The sequence below is a fragment of the Lipophrys pholis genome (genome assembly GCF_963383615.2).
Source record: "Lipophrys pholis genome assembly, chromosome: 1".
In the NCBI taxonomy this organism is placed as follows: domain Eukaryota; kingdom Metazoa; phylum Chordata; class Actinopteri; order Blenniiformes; family Blenniidae; genus Lipophrys; species Lipophrys pholis.
The window spans coordinates 29079904-29101719 of NC_137635.1; the positions used below are offsets into that span (position 1 = coordinate 29079904).

The 21816-nt window shown below is 44.7% G+C and overlaps 1 protein-coding gene across 1 annotated transcript; it reads left to right on the forward strand.

Annotated features, from left to right (window-relative positions):
* The first annotated feature begins 2194 nt into the window (after window positions 1-2194).
* acsl3b (acyl-CoA synthetase long chain family member 3b) lies at window positions 2195-20648 on the forward strand. The gene is made up of 15 exons (XM_080472424.1): window positions 2195-2398; window positions 8134-8588; window positions 10829-11006; window positions 11091-11200; window positions 11316-11454; window positions 11733-11883; window positions 11996-12119; window positions 12294-12365; window positions 15791-15930; window positions 16211-16383; window positions 16909-16983; window positions 17062-17253; window positions 17345-17459; window positions 17540-17697; window positions 18233-20648. Exons 2-15 carry the CDS (start codon window positions 8238-8240, stop codon window positions 18388-18390), a joined length of 2136 nt encoding a protein of 711 aa, XP_080328550.1. The 5' UTR covers window positions 2195-2398; window positions 8134-8237; the 3' UTR covers window positions 18391-20648.
* Window positions 20649-21816: the final 1168 nt, after the last annotated feature.

The following is a 21816-nucleotide window of genomic DNA, read 5'->3' on the forward strand; positions in this document are numbered from 1 at the left end:
CCTGTCAAAAGTCTGGCAGCAGCTTTCTGAACCACCTGAAGTTTCTTTACAGTTGACTTGTTAAAACAAGTAAAAACAGAGTTACAATAGTCAATACGTGAAGAGATGAACGTGTGAATGATCATTTTGAGATCTGAGCGCCTCGGAGCGCTGCTTACTGTGTGTACGGTGGCTGTTCACTGCTTCTGGCATGTATTGTCAAGGTTTACTGATAGGATGGGATGAGTGCAGATAAAGAAACAAAGTGTTTGATAAAACTGGATTACTTCACATACTACTATAATAAAGTAATAATACTTCACATACAACCAGCACAGCATTGCATTTGCTTCCTATTTTAAGAGGAGCGTTTAGATCCACAAAGACTAAGAGAAATGCTATTCTATAAAAGTTACTGAAAAACCCTCTGCATTAAGGTGATCATATCAGAAACTTGGATGACTGCAGATTTTTTTTTTTTTAAAGGATTTTGAGTTGGATGATTATGAACTGATCTTTACCAACAGAAAGAATAACAGTGGAGGAGGTGTAGCCATAAATGTAAAAAAAATATTTTTGAATTATAGGATGGTTCAAAATATATCAACAGCAATCGACAATCCCTTAGAATGTGTAACAATTGAAATCTGCAATGAAAAACCCCCAAAATGTATTAATTAGCTGTATATACAAAGCACCAGGCTCTAAAATGTATATATATATATAAAGATTGAATTGAAGCATCTTTTTCAAAAATTTATCAGAAAACTGTTTTCATGTGTGGGGATCTCAGCATTGATCTTTTAAATCCAAATAAGCCCAAAGAAAAGGAAAAATTCAAAAATACATTGTACAGTATGAGGCTTTATCGAAATATAAATGCTGGAAACCCGTGTTTGTCTGAGTGTGACAAGGAATTTAATTCTGAAAGGTACTGACAACATATTAGAGATGTACATCGACAACTAAAACTGTCTCCTAATGTTTTAATTTTTCCCATGTGGACTCTGGTAGAGGAACATTAAAATACTAGGCAGAGATTTGGAGCAACACATACAAATGTGCACTACAATCACTGTCGACCCTGCAAAAAAAGCCCTATGAGGACCATACATTTACACCGGTTATAGAGATCACACTAATCTGCTCTTCTTACATTCAAAAACATCAAAATTCACTGATTTGGTTCAATTTCAAACTGCACCAACCATGTACAAATCAAATAACTCTTCCACGGAACATCCGGAAACTACTTGGTAAAAGAGAAAAGGATTTTAAAGATCCATGTGCACAACTTTCAAAACCTTTAGTAGTTCTTTGTGTGGAGTGAAACTGTGGAACAGATTGTTGGGGAGCTCAAGCAACGTCCAACCATGAAGCAGTTCAAACTGCGGTACCAACAAATTCTGTTCACAAGATATAGGGAAGAAGAATGGAATATGCACTACGTGTTTTCACTGTGACAACATGTTTGTTTTTCTCTCATTTACTCACTTGCTTTCTTTGCTTTGTGGTTGTGAATATGGAATTGGTTAAAAAAAACACAGAGTGCAAATAGATTAACTGAAAAGGGGGTGGGATTTAATCAGTTTATGCTTCCTCCTACTCCTTTTTGAATGCGTAGCTTTTCTACTGTTTTTTTCCTTTTACTTATGTTCGAAATAAAACAAAAATTAAATGAAATGAAATCATAATCACACACTCATCCTACTATTGCAAAATATTTGATTGTCGGCTCTCTCTGGAACTAATGATTAACTAGTTTTAAACTAGTTTAACAGCGAAATTTCATTCAAATGCATCAGTGTTGACAATATTCTGTTTGACATTAAAATGTTATTTTATTCTATTCTGTTCTATTTTATTCTATTCTCTTTTTTTTATCACCGTTTCTCTTCCTTCATTCTGTTAATGAATACGTTTTGCAAATAAAGTCTTATTGTGCCAGTGAAAGATTTCATCAAATGTTATTAATGAGCCTCCACACAGACATTCATCACAACATTCTCTGGATGGAGCAAACCGCCGGCCCTGGAGGACATCCACAGCCCAAGGGCCATGTTTATGTTTCAGGGCCCCGGTGGACCCCCGGTGTCGGTGTCGGTGAGGCCTCGGTCTCCCTCCTCCAGTGGAACCGCGCACAGCTGTGACCGCTAGTAACCCCGCTGACGTCCCCGCTGCCCTAAGCACGCGCCACCTCCGTCCAGCCAATGGCAGTGAGAGAAGACCTGTGACGTCACGCAGAAGCTTCCGGGCTGGTGGCCCGGCGATGTTCAGATTTTTACTTTTTATTGGAGGTTTTGACCGTTTTACAGCGGGCCGGCGGCTGTGTCTTGAAACCATGCGGGGAGGTGATGTCCTTCCTCACTGAGAGTGTCGGTTTCCGGGACAAAGTGCTCCGCTGGAGCGGCTGAAGGAGGTGAGGATGAGCCGCGGTGGCGGTGTGCACGCTCTGCTGCAGATGTTAGCCACCGGCTCGGCTAGCTGTGCGCTGTGTACAGCCGAGCGGAGAAACCTGCGACAAGTAACCTTTGAATTGAGCTGTTTCGGTTTTGAAATCGGTGTGTCCCAGTAAAGCGGTGTCGGTCCTCCAGGAGCCGGACACCAGCCGCTGAGAGCCGCAGCTAAAGGCTAGCTCCACAGCTAGCGGTGTGCTAGCAGCGCGTCTTATCTAACGTCTTCATCTGATCGATCACTTTGATCTTATCTATCATTTTTCACACATCCAGACAATCAGTGCCATTTAATCACACTGATAACAGACTTGCTCATTATCATGATCACGACATGTGCCGGTCGGTTTCCTTTTCTGTGCTTTCCTCAAATGAAGCATTAGATCACAGATTAAGACTCAAATGAATGAAAGTCGCCACAGATTAGAGTCCAGCCTGAGAAGCTGCCCTGAGAAAACCTCCTGCTCTCAATTAAATGGTTATTATTCACACATGTGAGGGATAAGATGGGGAAATGCGCAAAATGGTCACCACATTGATGGAAAAGGAGCATTGAGGGGCTCCCATGCTGGCACCTTATTTCGAATTTATAAATAATGTACATTTATATTGAATATTAATGCTTAATAAATGTGCTGCATAGTTTCATTGCTAAATAGTAGCCAGGAGAGGGGGGGGGGGGGGTGTGTGTGTGTGTGTGTGTTCTGAACTTGTATTACCAGTAGTAAACCAAACTTCTCTCCACGTTGTTCATCCACTCGTTGTGTCTGCTCTGCCCACGTACAGTAGAAAATGTGGCAGTTAGTTGTGGTATGTGACCAGTTTGGAACAGGTGAGGCATGTTCACCCTTCCATGTGTCGTTCTTGCATAAAAAAAACTTGGATGCAGCACATTGTGGTTGGACTGGAATGAGATTCCAGTTTGAGGAATTCCTACAGACAGAACATGAACTTGTCTTAAAATGATTGAGTTTCTTTGGTTGGTGGTAAAAAAAATACCCCAAAAATATGTTCAATGAATTGAATTACAAAAGGAGTAGTCATACCACAGTCTGCTTCTTTTGGCTCTGTCGTCTGTTTATTTGTGTGTTATCCGGTGTGCAAAGAGAGTTCACCCCAATTGTGGTTTACAGTCGGCTTTATCAAAGAAACCATGAGAGGAAGTATGAACTTGAACTTGTATAATTGTTTTTGAGCAATATAGAAACTTCATATCGAGAAGTAATACTTTTTGACACTAGGCCTTTGAATATCCATGTTGTCCTAAACGTTGAAGGATCCCAAGGCTGTGGTGCAGTGACCAAAGACTCACTCTGACTGAACTTCCACTATTTTTTTTCTGGTTTTTGTTTCGTGCTGCTTGCGTTCACATGTGAACCATGCGGGATTCCTCACGGCACCGTTACATGAGCTGACCTGGGCTAGCTGAACGGCCACGTGACCTCTGGGTCTTTTCTTGTAAGCTGCAGAGTGAGTCACTGCCGACTGACACTTCAGCACCGTCATACTCGGTGGCTGCAGGGCCGCCAAGGCGACGCGGCAAATTACAATCTTGCTATAAGCGCACACTCCAAATAGCTGAGCTGGACAGCAGACTGACGCAGTTGATCCAAAGGCTTGTTGTGGCCACACTAATTAGGGCAGTAACAGGTACATACCTTTTTTTTCTTTTCTTTTTTGTGGCAAACCCGTGAAGAGAATTTAATTTGATTTATATTGAGCTGATTCAAATATAAGCATCTCGTGGGAATTTGTGCTTTAATGAAATCTTGAGAAAAACAAACCGGGAAGAACTCGGACTCAAAGAAATTGACTTCCTTCTTTAACTGGTTGAGTTTAGATGATGGTGAGAAAGAAAAGCATTGGACAGACGACCACAAAGAAGTTGAGCTCCGACTGTAAGCTTATCCACACGCTGCAGACTGATGGGGGTCAGAAGGACAGATCATGAACTCTGTGACTTCCTGCAGGAAGTCAAAGCCAGGAGAGACCATATTATTGAACGTATCCTTATTTTGCAATATTTGAATCACGAAAGACTGAGCCACCGTTTACACGGCAACAAATACGAGTGTGTTGGCAAAACTTTCTTCACTTTTGGGGTGTCCGTTTACAGGACACCGGTGTGCGGATCCACTGTATCCGCAAAGTTTTTATATCGGCTCCCAAAGTGGAAAGATTCTTTCACGATCATTATTCGCTCCTGCAGAGACTGATGGAGGTGATGGAGCGCTGTTGCTGCGCATGAGCATCTCTCCCCCTCCTCCTCGCTGATATGCCAACTTTGAACCTTGCGCACGCACATTTTGGAGACGGGGAAACTGGCGGCGCAGATGGTGAGGTGGAGAATTGAAGCCAGATTCATCTCATACATTTATTGTCTTCACATACCAGACATATTGAGCCACATACGCATTAACACCAGAGCCGGCAGTGTTGCATGTTCTTTTAGTGAGCCATTAGGCTGAATCTTGAATTCACAGCAATATGTTCATAGTTCATACTTTTATCTTCAAGTGATACAGAGCGGTGGATAGAACTCATTAACAGTTGTGAGAAGGTGTTTACCAATCAGTCTAATTGCTGAATAACCATATAAATAATGCAGTGACAGCCGTGCGTAATGCTGCACTATTGGATGCGCTGGCCTCGCCATGCGCTGTGGACACACTGGGGACAACCAGGCCTGCAGCCACGGTACCAGGACACGTCGTGTCGGGAACCTCCTCCTCATCCAGCGCTTCCAACTCTAGAGTGACGGAGGTCACAAAGAAACAGTCCAATGTGCCTTTTCACAGGTCCCTGTTGAAATATTTAATTTGATAAAGAGAGAAAACTGTACTTCATCAGTCTCTGTCAAATTTCTCTTTCTCTCTCCGACACTCGGCCACACGCTGGCCGTATCAAAGATGGAGGCTGTTTTGTTGTCCAGCGGTGTGGCCTGTCCTCCATGATGCCACTCTCCTCTGGCCTCCACCGTCAGGCCAGATTCTTCTCCTCCACCTCTGCAGTCACAGATCTCTCTGTGGCTCTCACACTATTTACAGCCATGACGATGTGCTGCCGATCACTTGTTCTTGTGCCTGCTTCTTTTGGAGGCAAGGCGCAAAAATTACTATCCTAGGCGACTGTTTAATTTGATTATTTTTCTGCTGTTCTTGGGTGTGTAACTAGACCTGCACTGTTGGAAGCATGAACACAAAAAGCACATAAAAACATGCAGAACGTTTGGGAATAGATTGCTTTGACTTTTACCAATTTGGTAGCTGTTTCCCAAAAAATCGCAAAGAAACTGTGAAATATTTCCCATTCAAAGTGGATGGGAGAGGTACCTCATCGAGATCACATCAGCGTCAAAGAAGAGGCAGGCACATATACTAAAAAATTCCAGAGGAATTGTTTTCTTTTTCTTTTATTAGCGATGCCATTACTGTGACCACCAAATGACCTAGTTTTCCTGGCCTCAGCTTCTATGTCAGTCTCTGTGAAATTCTCTTTCTTTGTCCTCCGTCATGATTTAGTGTAAAATGCCATCGATCGGCAGGTTTATTTACAGGACTGTCTCAGAAAATTAGAATATTGTGTTAAAGTCCTTTATTTTCTGTAATGCAACTAAAAACATGAAAATGTCATACATTCTGGATTCATTACACATCAACTAAAATATTGCAAGCCTTTTGTCGTTTTAATATTGCTGATTATGGCATACAGCTTAAGAAAACTCAAATATCCTATCTCAAAATATTAGAATATCATGAAAAAGTATACTAGCAGGCTATTTAACTAATCACTTGAATCGTCTAACTCGAAACACCTGCAAGGGTTTCCCTGAGCCTTTAAAAACACTCAGCTTGGATCAGTAAACTAAATCACAAGTATGGGGAAGACTGCTGACCTGACTGCTGTCCAGAGGACCATCATTGACACCCTCCATCAGGAGGGTAAGACACAAAAAGAAATTTCTAAAAGAGCAGGCTGTTCACAGAGTGCAGTTTCAAAGCACATTCACAAAAAGTCTGTTGGAAGGAGGAAATGTGGCAGGAAACGCTGCACAACCAAGAGAGAGGACCGCAGCCTTAACAGCATTGTGAAGAAGAGCCGCTTCCAGAATTTGGGGGAGCTTCAAAGACAGTGGACTGAAGCTGGAGTCCAGGTATCAAAAGCCACCGTTCACAGACGTGTCCGGGAAATGGGCTACAATAGCCGTATTCCCATGGTCAAGCCACTCCTGAACTCAAGACAACGGAAGAAGCGTCTGACTTGGGCTATGGAAAAGAAGCACTGGACAGTTGCAGAGTGGTCCAGAGTCCTGTTTTCAGACGAAAGCAAGTTTTGTATTTCATTTGGAAGTCAAGGCGCTAGAGTCTGGAGGAAGGCTGGAGAGGAGCACAATCCAAGTTGCTTGAAATCCAGTGTGAAGTTCCTACAGTCAGCAATGGTTTGGGGAGCCATGTCAGCTGCTGGTGTTGGTCCACTGTGTTTCATCAAGTCCAGAGTCAATGCAGCTGTGTACTGTACCAAGAGATTTTAGAGCACTACATGCTTCCATCTGTTGAAAAGCTCTATGGAGATGATGATTTCATTTTCCAGCATGATCTGGCACCTGCCCACAGTGCCAAACCACCAGTAACTGGTGTACTGACCATGGCATTACTGTCCTCGATTGGCCTGCCAACTCCCCTGACCTGAACCCCATAGAGAATTTGTGGGGTATTGTGAAGAAGAAGCTGAAAGACACCAGACCCAATAATGCAAATGAGCTAAAGGCCGCTATTGAAGCATCCTGGGCCTCCATAACACCTCAGCAATGCCACAGGCTGATTGCTTCCATGTCACGCCGCATTGATGCAGTAATCCGTGCATAAGGGTTCCCAACCAAGTACTGAGTGCATTAATTGACATTTTCAAATGTTTGATTTTGTTTTGCTGTTATAAATCTTTTTTTTTTCACTTGGTCTGAGGAAATATTCAAATTTTTTGAGATAGGATATTTGAGTTTTCTTAAGCTGTATGCCATAATCAGCAATATTAAAATAATAAAAGGCTTGTAATATTTCAGTTGATGTGTAATGAATCCAGAATGTATGACATTTTTGTTTTTTTAATTGCATTACAGAAAATAAAGACCTTTATCACAATATTCTAATTTTCTGAGACAGTCCTGTATACAAAAATAGCCTTCAGTACTTTGCATTGACCATTCATGGTAGCATGTGGGTGTGTTGAGGGCGGGATATGAAATGTGCAACCTTCCAGGTAGACTGTGATCTATAAAGGGAAAAGTTTTATAAATCAGATAATTTTTTTAGAGCACGTACATTGCTCTGTATTTGAACATTCAATGAGAGTTTATTTTAGGGAGATTTAAAATTATCAGATTTTCAGATTATCTTAACACAAAACACATCAAAATGAAAAGCAAAATGTGATTAGTTCCTGAGTGTCGTTGCTGCTTTGCGATGTTAAAAGTGTGGCAGCATCATGTCTCCTCTGTGCAGCAGGGCCAGCAGCTCCGCTGGGAGACATAGTGCTGAGTGAGGGACGGACTAAGAATAGGCAACGACGATCTTCATGCAAACAAGGATTCTCTTACCAAGAGGCTGCTGGTCACTTTGACTGCACCTTGATCTCTTCAAACTGCGGACGCATCTATATTCCAGACTGTACTTCTAGAATTTCACTTTGTGTGTTTGTTTTGTAGGTTTGGTTGACTTTCTGCACAAAGAAACATCCGTCAGGACCTAGAGAGGAGGAAGGCCCAGCGCATCACTACTCAGGGTTTGATTCACCTCCATCCAGTCCAAGATGAAGCTGAAGGAGGATATGAACCCCCTGCTGCTGCAGGTTTTCCGCTCGGTCGTCTGGGTCTACTCAGTCATTACCTTCCTGCCCTGGTACTTCTTCTCCGGAGCCGGCACCAATCTGGAACGGGCCCGTCGGATCAAGGCTCGCTCCATCAGCGGACACCCGGCGGGGCCTTACCGGGCGGTCAACAGCCGAGACAAGCTGGTGGCGTGGCTGCACCCCGGGGTGGACACTCTGGACCAGATGTTCGAGCACGCCGCGCACAGGTTTCCACTGAGGGACTGCCTCGGCACCAGAGAGGTGCTCAGCGAGGAGGACGAGCTCCAGCCAAATGGCAAGGTCTTCAAAAAGGTCAGACATTTTGATTCCTTCAGGTGCAGGTGTGGCCAAACTCAAAAGAACTGGAAGATTTTCTGATTCACTGAGACTTCTTTAAAGAAGGCCTCAGTTGCTGCAGTAGCTAAAACCACAAGAAGTCTCCTAGTCACCTAAAACGACAAGGATTTCTAAAAGGTAAAAGAAGGAAAAATGGGGGTGGGGGGGGCTCACTAAACTACTTAAAAAAGAGCCACAATTCTTAAAAAGAAGTTTGAAATCTGTAAAATCAGGTGCAAGAACAGCTGAAAATGTAATTAAATGTTTACCAACCTAGATTGTATTTGAAACATCAGAAAGGCAACATAGGACACAGTTTCATGTTCACAGATCAAAACTATACATGAAACTTCAGGAGCTGTGTTCTCCTCATTAATGTGTTTTTTGGCTCCGGTTAAATTTGATCCAGTGGAAAATGACAAATCGTCTCCTTTGGTCGTAAAGGTTGCAGAGCCCCGGGTTACGACACGAGCCGAGCTGCTCCTCCAAACCATAGACGACAGAGGGGATATGGGCTGTGATTGGTCCAGAATTACTGTTGCCACACTTATTAAAAGGAAGAATTGGAGGGACCAAAAATCACACTGCATTATAATCTGCTTCCAAACAAGCTGTTTAACGCAGTACGAACCAACAGACTGTGTAACATCGTCACACATCACGGCTCTTCATTTATTTCACCGTTTCACAACAAAGCACACAAACAGACACAATTTTTTAAATGAGCAGCAACATAAGTCATTTAGTACTTTAATCTTATACTCATTAATTATATCTTCAGTTCTTTTTACAAATGATTTCACAAGCACAGTGCAGAGTATTAAAAAGGAATTCTTTCCAAATCTTAAGCAGGAAGGACCCACAAAGTACCTGGAGGAGAGCAGCTGGGAGCTCACAGCTTTTTGATAATAGTTAATAGATAATTAAGGTACAAAGGATCTTTGGATTTGTTGCCAAAAAAATATCCTAGTTTTGTATTTGGTGCATTGACATTGAATTCTCACTTGGATTCTGGTCTGAATGTTCAGGTGTGTTGGAGCAACATCTAAAATGAGTAGGACCCTCACAGACCCGGGCCAGGATTAAGATCAGGATTTCAGTTTTGACAGAAAAGCACAAAGAATCATGATCCTACACTGATCAGATTAGTATTTGTTGTCTCCTATCTTCAATATTGAGGAAAATACTAACACACACACACACACACACACACACACACACACACACACACAGCATTAGGATGCATCGTCTGGCTCGAGGACATCTAAACACAGTTATTGCGAAATGGGGGAACAAACCAATTCTTTATTTTTTTTTAAATGATCATTCAAATTAAAAACAGATTTATTTTCAGAATCATAAACTGTTAACTCTGATCTTGACTGAATTTTCTTCTTGTACTGTTAACAAGAGCTTATGTTTCATAAAGAAACTGATGGTTATCACTTGGCATTATACTATATAGTGTGTGTGTGTGTGTGTATATATATATATACATATATATATATATATACCAACCTGAGTCTGTGAAGTGAATGGATTAGAGGTCTCCATTCCCGGTCCTCGAGGGCCCCTGTCCTGCATGTTTTAGCTCCTCCCAATTGCAACACACCTGATTGCAATGAGGGGCTCATTATTTGGCTTTTTCACAACCTTGGTGAAGACATCATCATTAGATTCAGGTATGGTGAATCAGGGAGAGAACTAAAACATGCAGGACAGGGGCTCTCCAGGACCGAGGTTGGAGACCTCTGGATTATATGAAAAAATCTCCCACATGCTGTTTGTTTAGATTTCTTGGTACGGTGTGCTGTGTGAGGAGTGTAGTTTGTCCAATCCTTCCAGGTTGAGTCCTGCTGGAGGTTATGAAAGGAGTTTGAATGTGTGTGAAGGTGCAGGCTGCCACTGAGCAGGTAAACAAGCAGCGGACGTTTAATTAATGGCTGCACCGCCATAGCAGGCCTGCAGATGGCGGTATGTGCCTGCGTTACAAATTCAGCTCCCATTGTGGACAGCAGCCTATTTTTGGGGGGTTGTACACTTTGTTTTTCATGATTCTTTTTTTAATATAAAGACGTGCACGTGTTCAACATTGATATGGCTGAAATACTTTCTGCATGAAAACTGTTGTGGAACCTGTGGAAAAAGTGAATGTAGTTATGAGTCAGATTGATCTCTTTCTGAAAGCTGCTTTCGTCTCTGCTCGTTGCTCGCAGGTTATTCTTGGGAATTATAACTGGCTCTCGTATGAAGACGCTTTCCAGACAGCGAAGAACTTTGGCAGCGGTCTGGCTGCACTCAGCCAGAAGCCTCACTGCAACATCGCCATCTTCTGCGAGACCCGAGCCGAGTGGCTCTTGGCTGCACAAGCCTGCTTCATGTACAACTTCCCACGTGAGTAACGGATAACTCCGCGTACATCCAATACAGTTCACCACACATATGGGAGTTAAAAGGTTCCTGTCTTTGTACCTGAAGTGGTGACGCTGTATTCCACCCTGGGACCCGTGGCCATCGCTCACGGCCTCAACGAGACTGAAGTGACTCACATCATCACGAGCAAAGACCTGCTGCAGAGCCGCCTCAAGGTAACCACACCCTCCATCCTGTTGGTCCATTACTGTGTGAAGCTTTGGAGTTTAGTTTGCTTAAGTACTTCTCCTTGCTTGCCTCTCACCTCCTCCACCCTGACGGCGTCTCCAGGCGATTCTGTGTGACGTGCCGAGGCTCCGGTACGTCATCGTAGTGGACAGCAAACCCACGAGCTGGCCAGACATCCCCCGAGGCATCATGGTGTACAACATGGACACCGTGAAGGAGATGGGATCCCAGCCTGACAACAGTGCGTATCTGTACCGAGTGATTAAAAAGCTTTCTAATTTTGTCAGGGGAACGGAAGTGCGCCGACGGAGGCTTAATACAAAGCCAACACTGTGTAATTGTGAGGTGTGATTAGAGTGATGTGCTGTGCGGGACAGAGTTGGGTAGAGGTCAGATCACAGCGTGCCAAACGGCCCACGCTGGTGTTGGAGGACTTTTAGAAACACGAGTGGGAGCAGAAGTCTGCACACAAACATCCATGAAGGTTTGTCTCTGAACACGAGCCTTCTGTCTGGACAGTGGCGGTGGAGCGCAGGAAGCCGCAGTCGTCGGACATCGCAGTCATCATGTACACCAGCGGCTCCACGGGCATCCCCAAAGGCGTCATGATCTCCCATGGCAACATCATGGCCGGCATCACGGGCATGGCCGAGCGAATCCCCAACCTCAAGTAGGGCCACATCACGCTCTCGCTGTCCTCTGAGATCTGACACTTCATCTCCTCACGGTTTCTCCTCAGAGTCGTCGCCTGTTATTAACATGTTGTGTTTTTGCGCTGGCAGTGAGACGGACACCTACATTGGCTACCTGCCACTGGCCCACGTCCTGGAGCTCAGCGCCGAGCTGGTGTGCATCTCTCACGGCTGTCGCATCGGCTACTCGTCCCCTCAGACTCTGGCTGACCAGGTCAGCGGATCCGTTCCTTTCTCTCTGACCATCATTTTAACTTGCAGTGAAGTCTGTGATGTTTAAAGCTCCTGTCGTCGTCCGTCTTCAGCTGGCGGCCGTCAAGGTTTTGGCAGCAGGCGCCGCTCAGCAGGCGCCGCTCACTAACCAGATGTCTGTTTTTCACTCTCACAGTCCACCAAGATCAAGAAGGGCAGTAAAGGAGACACCAGCGTGCTGAAACCAACTCTCATGGCCGCCGTACCCGTAAGTGTTTCACTGCGACACATTCATCTCACCTCTTTGTTTCCTGTTACTGATGATAGTTTATTTTTTACTGCAGGAAAAACGTTTGACCTTTTGTAGCTACTTTGGTACTTTGTACTTTGGTCACGTCATGAAGGGGAAATAAAACAGTGATACTGTTTTATATAAGACAGAGGCAGGAAAACAACTTCCTTCTACTAACCTGTTAAACTGCAGCTTAAAAACCAAATGTGTTCACATAAGAATACACGTCTCAATTTCCACTTCCTGTAATCTGGAATAAATAAATGACTTGAGATCAATGACATGAAAACTGTCTGACTTCATATCATTTTTACTCTAAATTCTGATTTCAGTCATTTCAACTTTCAGAATTCAGACCTGGGGATTTAAACGGTGATATTAACTCAGTGAGATGTTGTCCTTAATGGCTTTTGGGATTAATGGTTAACACATAAAGTGTTTTGTTTTGAGAAATGGTAAGTATTTGTATATAGTCTCTTTTTAATTGCGCTATAGCTCTATTCATAACTTCTCTATAATATCTGAATGAAATTCAGTTATAAGCATGTGGATGGAAAATGATACCTGGTTTTCAAAAGTTTTTACAAATACAAAAATGTAAGTATGGCGTGTTGATCCCGCTGAGCCGATCCTCTTTTGGCTTCGTCTTTTGGGGTCTGTCTCTACCAGCTTCATGCTTCTGAACATTTAGTTCAGTGAGACTGGGTAGAGAGCAACAGCAAGTTTCAAGTCCTGACAGAGTTTCAGTTGGATGAAGGTCTGGGGCCTCATTTATAAAGCTTGCTTACTCACAAACCGGGTCCTGAAAGATGCGTACGCCGCTTCCCACGCAAAGTTTGTGATTTAAAAAAAATCTACTTTGTGGGGGAATGTGCGTACCGGTATGTAAACTTTGAACCTTACGCACGCACATTTTGGAGATGGGGAACCTGCACCGCTGATTGTGAGGTGGAGAATTGAAGCGAGATTCATCTCATACGTTTAATATCTTCAAATATCAGACTCATTGATCCACGTAATCATAAACAGCCGAGCTGCAGTGATGTAGATGTGTTTCTTTAGTGGAACGTTTCTACTGAATCAGCAGCTCCATGTTCATATGTCAAACTTCCAGAGCGGTGGATAGAACTGATTGATCATCAATTGTGACAAAGTGTGTAACAATCAGTCTAATTTCAGAGTAAACACATAAATAGCACGGTGACAGTCGTGCGTAAAGCTGCAGTGTCGGGAGTCACACTGACTGGCTGTCGATGGGGACGTCTGTTCTTTTCCAGCTGCTTTTATTAGGATTTACAGCTTTAACATACAAATCTACTAAACTCTACCTACACGGTAACAACTGAAGTGAGTCTCTGGGAAAGTCTCAAGCAAAAAAAACCTTCCCAAGTCCCTGTGAAAATGTTCAATTCATACATTTGAAAAAACAGATAAAACTGAACTTTATTGGTCTGCTGTGTCTCCACCAAAATGTCTCCTTCCCTCTCCGACGCTCTCACACACGCTGACCGTCACAACCATGAGGCTGTTTTTGCGCCCAGCGGTGTGCTCCGCCCATGATCTCACTAACCTCTGGGTTCCACCTTCAGATCAGATTCTTCTTCTCCACCTCTACACTCACTGATCTCTCTGGGACTCTCACACTATTTCCAGCAGTGACGATATGCTGCCGATGGCTCATATTTTCTTTCATTAGTGATTCCACCTCCACCTCCTCCATAACTATTTCTCTCTCTGTAAAATTCCTTTTCTTTGTCTTTTCTGTCAGGATTCAGCGTCAAATGCCGGCGATCAACAGGCTGAATGAGATGCAAAAATATGGACGAGGCACTTTGCATCGACCATTTATGGTAGAAAGTGGGCTTGTTGAGGGCGGGAGATGAACTGGCAACCTTCCAGGTGGATTGTGATTGATTCAGGAAAGTGCGTGCAGATGTGCGTACGCGCGGTTTTATTGATCCAAATTTGTTCGGGGCGCACGCCATTTTCTGCTTTTGGGCGCACGTACATTTCTAGTAGGAATCCTACGCAAGGTTTTATAAATGAGGCCCCAGGACTTTGACTTGTCCTTTCCATCACATGAACACGCTTCAATCTGAACTTTTCCATTGGAGCTTTGGCTGCTTGTTTTGGGTCGTTGTCCTGCTGGAAGAGCAACAATCATATTCTACTAGTGAACAGAAGTGAGCCATTGGTTGGCAGCCACGCAGCGCGGCGCTCAGGGGGAGCTGGTGGGGCTCCAGGGTCTTTGAGAGGAAACCGGGCCGGAACTTGAGCCGGGACCTTCTCACTGTGAGGCGGGAGCGCTAATCACTGCACCGCCGTGCGCCCCGCGGTGAACCTCCGTCCCCGTCTCAAGTCTTTTCAGACTCTGCCAGGTTTTCCTGCAACGTTGTTCAGTTTTTGTCTCCATCCATCTTCCATCAACTCTGAGCAGCCTCCCCGTCCCTCCTGAAGAAGAACAGCACCGCAGCGTGATGCTGCCTCCACCATGCTTCTCAGTGGGGATGCTGTGTTCAGGGTCGTCTGCAGTGCTAGTTTTCCACCACACAGAGTGTTTTGTTCTGCAAACTGCAGACAGGACGTCTTCTGGTTTAGTGTCGACGACGTCTTTCTTCTTGTCTGATTCGACTGATTGTTGTCCTCCAGAGTTCCCATGAGCCTCTGGGCTGCTTCTCTGATCAATCTAGCCTTCAGTTTAGGTGAACATCCCTGTCTGGGGAGGTTTATAGGTGTGCCAGGCTCTTTCCATCAGTTTAAAGTTTTTTCTTAACCCTTCTCCCTGACCGGTCTGCTGTGTTCTTTGGTCTTCATGTTTTTTCCAAGATGTTCTCTAAGGTCTTCACCTAACAGCTTGATTCATACTGTGATCAGACGCACACAGCGGAACTCCATTTACTATTTCTGACAACGTCTGAAGGCTCTTGGTCAATTTTATTTAGGTTGATCAGAGTATAGGGCGAGGACGACTTTTGCATACCAAACTGCAGTTTTTTTAATTTGTTAAAAAAAAAAGTGAAAACCGTGAGTCATTGTCCTCCCTTTCCTTTTCTTTCCTTTCCTTGTTGGTCTGTCACATAAAATCCAACATGGTACATTTACATTTGTGGTTGAAAAGTGGGGAAAAGATCAAAGGAGATAAATTTTTTCTAAAGCTGTAAATCTGACGCTCTTATGATTCCTCTTCTGCTAAAGACAACGACTGACCGCTCGTGTCGAGTTCACGTCCATCAAAACCATTTAAAACAGTCAGTCAGTGAAGTTTGTTCCTCAATCGTATGTTGGCGATGTCATCATGTGCTCAGGCTATAAGGGAACCAGGAAAGGTCTGAGCAGCGAGTCGAAATGTCAGGTGTGTGTGTGTTTACTGAGAGTGTGTGTGTGTGTGTCTGTGTGTCTAGGAGATCATGGACCGAATCTACAAGAATGTAATGACTAAAGTGGAGGAGATGAGTCGATTCCAGAAGACGCTCTTTGTTCTAGCGTACAACTACAAGATGGAGCAGATCTCTAAAGGCTACAGCACGCCTCTCTGCGACAGGTCAGACACGGCTGATCACATCTCATCTCACTGCAGAAGCTTCGAGCATCTTTTACTGTTACATTCTTAGAATAGCCTCCACACAAAAGAAATAGGAAAGACATGATCTTCTGAAATATAATAAAAAATAATTGTTTGTTTCATTTTAAGATGTGTCCATATATTCACATCTGCCTCTGTTTGTTCCATAAATACATCCAAGGGAGGAAGAGTCAGATGAAGTTGTCCCGTTAGACCTCTGATGTGTTTTGATTGTCCGTCTTGCCGTCCTTCCCTCCAGTCTGGTGTTCAAGCGGGTGCGAGCTCTGTTGGGAGGAAACACTCGGGTGCTGCTGTCGGGCGGCGCGCCGCTCTCTGCCGCCACGCAGCGCTTCATGAACATCTGCCTGTGCTGCCCCGTGGGGCAGGGCTACGGGCTGACGGAGACGTGTGGAGCCGGCACCATCAGCGAGGGTGAGGAAGCACCAGGCCGCGTCAATAACCGCTTGTTTTCGCTGCCTTGAAGGAAATCAACACAGCTCTTTTATTCTGATACTCGGGACAGATTCACACATTAAAATGGAAAATCTGTGAATCTGCACATGAGCACGAGTCATAATAAATATTTTTTGTGCTCATGTGTGAGTAGATAAATAGAAACGATGGAGGATTCAGTGTTTGTTAAAATTAATGACCATTTACTGCACCGTCATCTGCATTGTGGAGGACATTTCTTCATACTGACTGGACCTATACCAGGAGGAAAAAGAACTGACAGTTACACAAAACACAGCTCCAACTAGTGGCCTGACATGCAAACTGCAGTGTCTCCTATCTCTGTGTTCGGTGCTCATTTTGGAATCGTCGTTCCAGTCCATAGCTGTCATATAAACAATCACAGCTGATTTCAGTCATAAACAATTGTTTCGATGTGCTGAGTTATCCTGCCTCTGCTCGGATCTACACTGACCGCGCTCGTTGTCTTGTTGGTGTTTTCAGTTTGGGACTACAGCACTGGGAGGGTGGGCGCTCCACTGGTGTGTTCAGAGTTTACACTGAAGGACTGGCAGGAGGGTGAGTCGCTTCTCAGCAGGTCCTTCCTCGCAAACACTGACGTTCCTCCTCTAACGAGCAGCGTCTGTCCTCCTGTAGGCGGTTACTACAGCACCGACAAGCCCAACCCACGAGGGGAGATTCTCATCGGCGGGCCCAACGTCACCATGGGTTACTACAAAGGTCAACGCAAGAACCACGAGGATTTCTTTCTGGACGAGAGAGGCCAGAGATGGTTTTGTACGGGAGACATTGGAGAGTTCCACTCAGACGGATGCCTCAAGATCATCGGTGAGACGTCGACGCGCCTCCAATGCGTTCATGACGCCAAAAGCTGGATTCATCAGGATTGTAAACGTGTGCTGTTGGTTGTTCCTCACAGATCGCAAGAAAGACCTGGTGAAACTGCAGGCGGGAGAATACGTCTCTCTAGGAAAGGTGGAGGCTGTTTTGAAGAACTGCCCGCTCATAGATAACATCTGTGCCTATGCCAACAGGTACGAGCTGCGCTCACCGTTTCCTTCCTCTCGCTTTAATCCCAAACACGCCCTGACGTCTCTCTGTCCCCTCTTCATAGCGACCAGTCGTACGTCATCAGCTTCGTGGTGCCGAACCACAAGCAGCTCACAGCGCTGGCGGAGCAGACGCATGTGCCGGGCACCTGGGAGGAAATCTGCAACAGCCCCCAGATGGAGAGGGAAGTCCTCCGCATCATCACAGAGGCCGCCATCTCCGGTACGCGTCACGTCCTCGTTATGTCAGGCAGAACAGGTCGTCCAACCGTCACGCTGAGCGTCACGCTGTGATCAAATACACTTTAGAAGTAATGGTCCTTTACAAAGAACCACGAAACTGAAAAGTCGTGTCCACAGGACAGTGTCTCCTCTTTCTCTTGGTCTGTTAATGGTCGTTTCAAATCCTCTGTTTCCTGTCAACAATGTCAGAGATTGGTTCATACATTTGAGTTGAGTGAAACCTCCACAGACTTTATTCCACAATAACTGGTATTTCAAATCCTTTTTATTTATGATTACAGCTTATATGTCATGAAAATAAAAGATGCTCATAATGGAATGAGTTTATATATTCAGAGTTCAAACCTTTTCTGTCCTGTTCACTTTGTTTTCGATTAGTCCAACGTCTTTGTCTTTTAAACTAGGGTGCTGCTCTGCGCCCAGCAATCGCTTCCGTGCGGTGGCGCCTGCGCTCGGTGTTCACAGTCGTTGTGTATCTGTGAGGATGACGTGTGACTCTTCTCTCTCCTCGCCAGCCACACTGGAGCGATTCGAGATCCCCAAGAAGATCCGCCTGAGCGCTGAGCCGTGGACGCCGGAGACCGGCCTGGTCACAGACGCATTCAAACTCAAACGCAAGGAGCTCAAGTCGCACTACCAGGAGGACATCGAGAGGATGTACGGTGGAAAATAGCTCTCACACACACACACACACACACACACACACACACACACACACACACACACACACACACACACACACACACACACACTCCAAACAACACAAACACATCCACATGTATACAAGGAGCTTAAAGGCCTTGATTAGGACGACTTCCACCTCAACATTCCACCATTAAGAGAATCATGCGCCACCTCCTAGCTCCCCTGCAGCCAGCCTCCATCAGGGCAGCGGGGTGGGGGTGGGGGGTGGGGGGTGGAGTCTCCTCCATCCGGCTCAACGAACGGTTCCTAGCAGGCCTGGCGCCAGCACTCGCTGCTCCTCGGCGGGTTGAGCCTCCTTGACTCCCGAGGCGCCGCGTTGAGTCGGACTTTCGCATGACTGGAAGGGAAGCTCCTCCTGCCCTCCGCCCCCCCACCCTCACCCCCCCCCAGGACTCGTAAGCCGGACTCGTCCCTCCAGGAACATTCAGCTTGGACTCTCCGCAGGGATTCCTCTCATCTCTTCTTCTTTTTTTTAAGTCTGTCGCTCCATTTTGTTCTTGTTTGTTTGGACTGGATGAGTATTTCTGTGTGAGGACTCGTTTGGAAGCCATGAGAGATTTAGCATCATCGTCATTTTTCTTACTCTTATTTTAAGGTGGTATTATTATGGATTTGTATTTTGGAGTTTTGTTTACAAGCTTCTTTCTTTTTGTATAATTTTCAACCCCTTTTTTTGGTTGTCCACCTGAGTGTGTTTACTGATTTGAGTTTCCTCTGCCCTGCTCCTCCGGCCTCGGTTTCCTCCAGCAGCTCGTCCAGTCATGACCAAACCGCCGTACGGAAACATACTGTAGAATGACGGCTATCGTTGGTTTCATAGCTCATCCCAGTTACTCTTTTGACCACAGGTCTACTTACTGTTACTTTCATCTTTGTTTTTGACTTAAGTACAAAACGAATGTGCAATATTTATACTCGCTTTTTAAAGTATGTAAAAAGGAAAGAAGCGGACAGAAGGCAGCCCCTCCACAGTGTTTGAAGTTTAGGCCTCCGTTTCAGTGCAGGAGGCCGACAGGAAGCTCATCACAGGAGTAAAGATGGTAGACAGACACTGAGAGGAAGTGTAGATGTAGCCCGTTGTCAACATACTGTGCTCAACCTGTAAATGCTCCTCTAGAAAACTGTAAAATGTAATATTTGGCGTTGTAGAAACTGCATGATGAAAAGTGTGCGACTGTACCAAAGCACTTGAACATACAGACAATTCAAACATGCGAGGAAGTTCTTCATAATCAAACGAGAGTCGCGCCTCCTTCTCTTCATACGGACTCAGTTTATGTGTATGATATTGTGCAGTGTATATAAAAGGACCTGCTCCTCCTCTTCATTCTGTAACCAGACATCTACTCACACTACTGTAAAGTTTCCCTCGGTTTTCAGGCTGCTGGTGATTTTCCAAGAGAATTAATTCAGTGCGTGCGACTTTCTTGCTTTAGCTTTCTTCTGTTTCATTTCAATGGTCAGAAGCTTGTTCAGTGGTGCTTTGTAAGGTCGCTATCTTTGTCTTTTCTGAACGCAGCTTTAATGCATTATTTTAGGGTATTCTAGCGATGCCTCTCATTTGATGTTTCGCTCAGGTTTTCAAAATGTGGGAGGACGACTGGAAATATCACACAAGTCTTCTGAGATTGAACAAAGGCTTGATTTAGCATTATAATTGGCCTCCAAACACTCAGTTTCACACTCCATCTTCTTCCCATCATGAACTCTGATTGTTTCCAGCCCACACTTTGAAAACCACCGCCTCGCCCAGGAAACTTCAGCCACACGCTATCAAGACAAAGTGGGAACAAACCCTCCACTCCCGTGTTTCTGTTTTGAATAAAGAAGTGTTTCTCGCCGACATTTCACTGAAACATCCGTCGCTGACTGTGCTGCTTTTCTTTCTGCCTGGCTCGAGGCGGCTCGTTGCCTTCTGACACTCGTGAGCCGCTTCCGGGGTCTCAAGAATGTGAATCACCCCCAACATGCCCACGTGGGAACGCAGATCAATCTCCCCGCTCCTCCTGTTCTGTACATTAAGAGAGGAGACGATCAAAAAAACTACCAATATCTGTACAGGTGTAAAGCCTCCTGTTAATATATTTAATAATCTTTGGTACTGACCGCTGGGGGGGGGGGTTAAGTGGCCGCGCAAGCTAAGCTACTGCAAGTGTCTCCTTCCTTATTTATTTGTGATTTGGCCTTGGAATTTAATCTGTAATGAAATAAACAGGTTTGTGTTGTAAGAACTACGTCTGCCTGCCTTCTACATGCGTACGTGTCGCACACCTGAAAACATCAGAGCGGTAATCTGCAGCTTCATCACAATCCTGGATCTGGAGTTACCACGGCAACGAAGGCCTCTGTGTGTGTGTGTGTCGCTCTTAGGCTCAAACAGAACATGTCGTTCTGGAAATTAACCTTCATCCAGAGCTTGTGAACAAAAGATTTTTTTTTATTGCTTTCAAGCACTTGAAACTAATTCTCACAAGATGTTCAATCACAGATCAGTGTCCATCTTCATTAGAGGAACGGACACTTCAGCTCCTGCTACTTAAACATCATACTGCAAAGCAAAAACATGGATCCAATGTAATGACATCAGCTGTGGGACTTTTTATTTGTGTGAAGTGACTAGTTTGATCAGTATCAATTATATTTTAACAGTTTTTTACATTTCTTTTAAACTTGTTTTATGTAGCACTGTCAGATTGTTCAAAGGTAAAGTGCGTTTACAAATTAAATCTATTATCAATCGATAAAGGCCCATGAAACAGCTCCTTTGCTGAAAAGGAAAACCAGTCTGCTTCTTGTTACGATGGTGCAGCTCGATAACCAGACGCAGAAATAAACCTGCAGGCGTGAGGACGTCAACCAGCCAGATGCATGCTGGTCTGCTGGAGTTCAGTGGCGGCCAGATCTCACAACAAACTGGTCACTGAAGAAGCCTGGTCGCCCCGTCAGGACCTTTCAAATAGGTTAACAAATTCACATCATCAGGATCATCCTATGAAATGTTAACAATTAACATGTTATTCATGTTCCTGGATGCTTGGCTAAGGACCCAGAGTAGCTTTTATCTGGGAAATTAAATTAAAAGACATTTAACTGAAGCATTTTAATCTTAAACTGTAAACAATGGCTGCTGTTGGCGGTATTGTTGAACCCCCCCCCCCCCCCCCCCACAGAAACACAGATGAAATCAGCCCAGCAAAATGTCATGGTGGCGGTGCACCAGGCAGAGACAAAAACAAACAACCCTGCAAAATATTTATTTTTTTCACACCTTCAAAAAAATTGTGCGCGCAGGATTCCGTGTGGTGGCGCCACTCCTGTTAGCGTTATTGTTGGCGGTGCTGTTAGCAGTATTGTGGGTGTTATTGTTAGCGGTGCTGTTAGCGGTATTGTTGCC

Coding starts and splice junctions, on each gene's coding strand:
- acsl3b (XM_080472424.1), top strand. CDS start 8,238: ATGAAGCTGAAGGAGGATATGAACCCCCTGCTGCTGCAGGTTTTCCGC. Junction 12,120..12,293: donor CTCAGACTCTGGCTGACCAG/GTCAGCGGATCC, acceptor TCACTCTCACAG/TCCACCAAGATCAAGAAGGG. Junction 17,460..17,539: donor ATCTGTGCCTATGCCAACAG/GTACGAGCTGCG, acceptor CCCTCTTCATAG/CGACCAGTCGTACGTCATCA.